Genomic DNA, 6,708 nt, shown 5'->3' with positions numbered 1-6,708 from the left:
CTGAGGCCTCCATGGAGCCATGTCACTGTTTGCTTTCTTTTTCAATTCATTTTGAACCGCAGGGGGGGAATTAATGAGCTATGCGCCAAAAGCTGTAGTCAAAGGTGATTCTTTTTAATTCCACGTTCACTCTAATAATCATTATTATCTGAAGGCCTATAATTAATGCTGTGGGAGGTGATGACTTCTCTCTCCTAAAGCCTTCTTTGAGGTTATTACCATTGGAGCATGAGGAAACTATTGAGCTTTCTAATGATGCTGTGCCAAAATATTGTTTGCTCAGTTGCTTCATAAATGTGTTCACTGTGTTCATAACTCTTGAGGGTATTTCTCATAGAAAACAAAAGTTTTTGCTGTTTGAGCAGGAAAAACAGAACAAGCGCTAACATTTAGATTAACAATATTAAATCAACATTCGCTTCATAGAAGTGAACAGTTTCCTTCCCCCTCTTTGTATGAAAATGACTCTTTTGCTAAGTCTAAAAAGTCTGTGGATTAAAGTCTGAACTTGCAAATAATTGGATTGGCTCTGTGAGACTTGTGGATCTTTCTGTCAAAAGTGATTAAGCCCTGTTGAATTCTTCGGCTTCAGTTGGTTCTGTGTTCAGTGGGCAGATTCTTCCAGAAATACCACATCATAGCCATTGTGATTAGATTGGGGGCAATAAGATGAGGATTTTGATTGAGTAATTACAACCTAAAGATGATTGAAACACAACGCACAAAATTTGCCAAGTTTTAAATGTTTTAAATGTTTAAATTCTTGGCTCTTAATTTGTCACTTTTACAATAAATGCAGCGACAAATTGTGCACTTATTTAACACAATGCGCAGATAATGAAGTTTCAAGTGCAGTATAGGTGTTTGTTGGAACTGAGATGTCTGTCTACAGACGTCACACAACAGGTAAACATGCACGTGTGTGTAAATGTGAACGCAGTTGTAGTCCCATACATTCGTACAAGATGGTGGGCAGGGGCGGTGTGCTGGAGATTAGCCTCTTAATGTAACGCACATAGATGCCACACAGACTCACACAATCTAACTCTGTGCCTGTGTTCAGGTGTTTATAATAATAAGCTTTTTTTATTTAAGGAATACCACATGTATCAAATCATGACATGAGGAAATATTGAGAACAAAAATGGGTAAAACTTTTAAATTAAGGCTTTATAAGCACTAAATAAAATAATGTTGCGTCACAGATGGGTCATAAATGAGACAAAATGTCTGATCAACAGTTTGGGAAAATTTGTCTTTTTCAAAAACTGGAAGATGTTTTGGAGTTTTTGTGATCTCTTCGAGACATGTCCTTCAATCATTTTAACTTAATAACTTACTTTAACTTAATACATTAATGTAAAGCAATTTATAAATGGGTTTAGGTAGTCAAAGAGACTTAATTGAAGGGACAAAGAAAGTGGATGCTGGAGTTGGATTTTAAACAACCTGGCAACCGAGAAGGTCCTCTTATAAATTTTATAAAGAATGATTAGAGAGTCTTCTGGTTTAATGCTGTTTAGATATCATGGGTAATATGTCTGCATTTGACGATATTAAAATCGGATAGATGTCCTTGAGCCAGCATGAACTGTTCAGAGCTGAGGACTTTAAGTCTAAAAGTTAGTCTAGTTAGCCAGACCCTGTAGCGTCAGAGCAGCCCATTGTTCACCTCTGTCACCACAGCTAACATAACACACCTGAAACTCTCATGAAAGTTGCACCGTGGGTAATGTAGACTAATTTTGACAAGTAGAAAGAATACTTGGGATAAAAAAGACAATGATGTTCTGGTGATTGGAGTAATTCAGTGAGATAAATTAACAGACCCATGAGTTACAGCTTGGAAATCAATTGTAAAGAGCGTCTATTTTTAACATGGTACCACAAATATTTTATAAGTTCACTTATGGAAAACCCATTGAGATGATTTGTCTCTATAATGGGTCTTTTTGATGCGCTTATGTCTGACAAACATGTAATACTATTATTTTCCCTTCTTCTTGTATCCCACACCCCTCTCTTCCCCTCCCTTTAGGACAGAAGAGACAAAGACAAGAGCCAGGGGACAACCAGTTTCTCACAGACAAAGTTCACCAACCAGTCTACTTTCTGACCTCACTCCTGCTGCTGTCTATGAGCTGCACTGAGGCAGAGCGGACTTTGCAACTATCCTGACACACGGAAAAATCCTGTTGAAGCTCCAGCAGTGGCAGCTGCAGCAGACATCATGTCGTCTCCTTCCCTCCCCATGCCCTCTCTTCCCCCCAGTCCTCTGGCCATGGAGTACCTGAATGACTTTGACCTCCTCAAGTTTGAGGTGAAATCTGACACTCCTCCACTGCCTCCTCAGTGTGCATACCCCAAATCTGGCCTCCCCAACAACCCCTCCAGCTCTCCATACACCAGTCACCCACCGCATGACTCCAGCTTGAGCTCCAGTCCTTATAACTCCCTGCCACCCTCACCAACGCTCAGCGATGCCCACCCGCCTCCTTCGGGCTCTTCCTCCCTCTCTTCGTCATCCTCCTCCATCTCCTTCCCCCTTTCCATCTCTAACAGCTTCACTTCTGGCATTAGCTCTGGCTCACAGGGGAATGTGGAGGGCAGCCCAGCCCACAGCGGGCCTCAGGGTCCCACTCCCGCTTCACTTGAGGACTTGATTTGGCTGGCAGCACTCCAGCAGCAGTTTGGAGGAGAAGTGACAGGCCCCGCCACCTTGCTGGGAGCTTTGGGAGGGGTACCAGAGAGAGGAGACAGAGAAAGGGGGCCGGTAAATGGCTTTCTGGGCTGTGAGGATGCTGTGGAGGCTTTGCTTAACTCAGCTGCTGCAGCTGTCAGTTCACAGGTATTCCTGTTTTAAAGAGGAGATTTTGCTCCACCTCTATGCAGCCTCTTCATCTTCTTTTGTGCACTTCTTCTCTCCAGTTTCCAGGCCTTTCTCAGAGCTCAAGTAGCAACCTGGGAGACTCCAGCAGCGACAGTGGTGGCGACATCTCCTGCACCAAGGGGGCCGACATGTGCCACCGCCCGCTCGTCTTCCTCTCCTCGGCCCCCGGCTCGCTACCCAACCCTGCCCCCACCTCGGCCCCCTATCCGCAGCCCCTCAGCCCTCAGAGCCGCCTTCATCACCACCAGCACCACCATCATCAGCACCACCAGCACCACACCATGCACGGCAACCATCACCATCATCACCACCCACAAGTTAATCAGGTATGCAAGGAAACATTTTGTGTAATATTGTCCTTTTGTGAAAACCAAGGCCACAGCTTGTTCTTGTGACCATAGGCTGGATGCTGGAGCTGTAAAGTGTCTTCAACATGCATTTTTGCCCTCTTCCTCACCATCAGTGGTTGACTGCACAGAAACAGCCTGTTTGCATAGATGTCAAACTTCACATTTATTACCATAGTACTTCACTCACTGAGGTTATGATCTCGGTCTTTCAGTAGAATCTAATGGCCGTTTCTTAATTTAAAATAGATGAGATAGTAAAGCGTGGCATGCATAAGAGCGTGGCTGCTGTGTAAATGCCAGACTGTACCAGAAACAGTGACCCGGCTGATAATCAGGATGGAGTACAGAGTAGGGCAGATCCATGCTTTTCTCCAAAGATAGATTCTTTGGTTTTCAAAAAAATCAAGACCGCAACAAACTGCAAATTAGAGACTGTAAAATGGTATTTCACAAACCAATGTGCACCCTTTCTAGGGATAACCCAACCATTTGGTTCTCAAGAGATGTTTCAGTTTGAGCACAAGCTGTGAATTTCAGTTCTACAAGGAAACACTACAATTTATATATTTGGGGTGAACGGTTCATTGAAAAATTCCATCCTGTTTGGTACACTTGTCAGGGTTCAGTTGATTCGGCTCAGACAATGTGAGCCTGTGCCAATAACCTAGGGAATCTTTGCCTTTACATTTCATTTGGCACCAAATTGAAGCATAGAGTAGAGCGTTGAGTGCAGCAGGTCAGAGAGATGTAGAAATGTCAAGCGCGACAAAAGAGACAGGAGCCCCAGAAATGGAGGATGTGCCACAGCAGCATTTCGTTCTCTGCTGTGGGAACATTTTGGTTTTACTGTTATAATGATTTGACAGCGGTTAAAAAAAATGTGTGGACAAAACTGTGACTGTGTGCAAGAACTGCAAAGCATGTGCTGTTTATGCTAGAGGAAAAATGTCAAACACGTTTAATCTTTCACAGAGACCCCACTGTGTTGGTTAACAGCTCTGTGATGAAAGTAATGATGTGGCCATAAAAATAGCAAAGATAAATGACTGTATTTGCACTAATTGAATAAACGGAGCTTTAAGAGGCATTTTCCTCTTTTTACTTTATGGATACAAGTGTCTTATAAGGTAGCCACAGAACAGTAACGTTTTGCTAAATGCATCCTCAGTTCACTTTTTGCTGTTTGAGTACATTTTAGTAACAATTAAATGTATTTTACGTGCAATCCGTAATTATTTGCTGTGTAATTGTTAACCCTTTTGCTAAAAAAAATAAAATAAAAGTGTGTTTAATGCAGCAATGTCTCATCTCATGCTGCATCAAAAACTCCCTTAACTTTAATCTAAGATAGTTACATTGATGTCAAACAGCCAAAGTCAGCTTCCATGGGTTTATTGGACAGTCTTTAGGAATATCAGATTTTTAAAATATACTGTAAATGGTGGATAATCATGCCAGAGATCTTATGCTGATGAATGGGATATCCTTTAAAGAAACCCAATCTGATCCCAAAACCCTGATATGAACCAAACAGTGGATTTTGTGAACCATTTCACCCTCACCCTCATCATGGTGAGTTGCTGCTTGGGTCACTAAGTGGATACTTGGTGGTAATACAACATTTTCTTTTTCTTTTTTTTTTTAATAATGAAGTTCATGCCAAGAAGAGATTGGGGTAGATCTGATATACGGGAGTGGCATTCAGTGTTTCCATGTGTAATTATAGTGTTCTTATTATCCATTACCACCAATGTTTGCCTGCTGTTATTGATACTAAGACACCAGAGATAATCTAATGTTGAACAAGTACTTTTGATTTGGGAAATCTAAATTGATGGGCCTGTTCATGACAAAGAGTCATACAGACTCCTCATTTGATTAAATTGTCCTTTAAAGCATGGAGGACGTTCTCATGGGTCATTTTAAGAGACAAAAGGTCACACTGCTTCAAGCAACCTTGTTTAAGGTGAAGAACCTGGTCAAGTGGCAAAGCGGCCATTGTTAGAGTAGACAGGCACTTGCAGCATCAGAGGGCTGGGCAGCAGGGGAGAGGGATCGTGCAGTGAAGGATTAGGATTAGCACATTAGAACATGGTTATTAATGTCTACATCTATCTGAAGTATCACTGAAAGGATTGCTCTCTACATGCCGACAAGGGAAGTGAAATCTTTGTCGAGCAGTTCTGAGCATTGCATAAAACAATGAAATCCAATTGAGTTCAGATAAAGGTGTCTTCATTTTATAGCATTACAACTGCGCTCTGCTATATTTAAATTCATTACCTATTTACACCACGTACTCACTTGTAGCAGGTAGGTCAATATCCACTTACAAATACATTTGGCGCGTTATCAACCATGTGTTTATCCATTTATATTTTAATTCCAAGGACATTTTCTGATCAGCTTGTTTAGCATTCAGACAGGACAATTCTTAGGCCTTTAGACGAGCTAAATTGATAATTAACATCAAAAAAAGGTCTTAAACACTCTCTTCTGGATGTAATATCAACAGGTAAAGAGTTGAAATCTAAGTTGTCTTTGATGAAGATGCCTTGGTGGATGTGTATGTGGAGCACAGTGTGAGCTTATGATAATATCTGCTATTATTGCTGTGTGTAATCCTGATAACTGTCACCAACACTTAGTCAGATTACATCTCAGATTATGGACATGTGGTGCCAAAATGTGCTCACTGACAGACACACCACCTACGCTCACATTTGCACACACTCCCCATAATATAACACGTTCAGACCAGTCATAATATAGTGATATAAGCTATTTAAGTCTGACTCATGGATGAGTCCACACCACAGTTCCTCTCACTGCTGCATGTGTTACCAATTAACAGTGAAGAGCAGCGTATTCTCAGTGTGTTTCTTCCATCTGCTCAGCAGTGTGGGGTGAACGAACGCTTCTCTGACGAGCAGCTGGTGAGCCTGTCAGTCCGGGAGCTCAACAGACACCTGCGAGGAGTGAGTAAGGATGAGGTGGTGCGCTTGAAGCAGAAACGCCGCACACTGAAGAACCGCGGCTATGCCCAGTCCTGCCGTTACAAGCGCTTACAGCATCGCCACGCTCTGGAGTCAGAGAAGCATGTGCTCACACAACAGGTATACACACCCACTCACCTGCCCACTGAAATATGCACATTTGCATTTCTCTTCTGCTGAAAAGCTCTCTCAGTACACTCTCGCCCAGACCTCATCTGATTCCTAACTTAGTCCTAAATCTAATTTCATGCTTTAACTCTTTGATTGGAGGAGATGACAGTCAAAAACCCACTGTCTTACGATCTCACAGTTCTATATGCCCTAAATTTACATTCATGACATGAAATTATTTCCATCTCTTCATTATGAAGCAAGTCTAGGTTGATGTCTCAATGAATGAATGATGAATCAAATCCGTCCAGAGAGAAATACTCACAGCTTGCAGACTACTCAGACAGTGAGCCCTGAAACA

At 42.1% G+C, this 6,708-nt stretch overlaps 1 protein-coding gene across 1 annotated transcript in view; it reads left to right on the top strand.

Annotated features, from left to right (window-relative positions):
- Positions 1–2,230: 2,230 nt before the first annotated feature.
- The window catches only part of nrl (neural retina leucine zipper), a 4,928-nt gene continuing 450 nt past the window's right edge, over positions 2,231–6,708 (top strand). The window contains exons 1-3 of the mRNA XM_029500132.1: positions 2,231–2,848; positions 2,929–3,216; positions 6,141–6,356. Coding sequence (XP_029355992.1) covers positions 2,231–2,848; positions 2,929–3,216; positions 6,141–6,356 — 1,122 coding nt within the window. The remainder of the gene's footprint in view (positions 2,849–2,928; positions 3,217–6,140; positions 6,357–6,708) is intronic.

The sequence above is a fragment of the Echeneis naucrates genome, chromosome 4 (genome assembly GCF_900963305.1).
Source record: "Echeneis naucrates chromosome 4, fEcheNa1.1, whole genome shotgun sequence".
In the NCBI taxonomy this organism is placed as follows: Eukaryota; Metazoa; Chordata; class Actinopteri; order Carangiformes; family Echeneidae; genus Echeneis; species Echeneis naucrates.
This window is presented reverse-complemented; position numbering and strand designations above follow the sequence as displayed.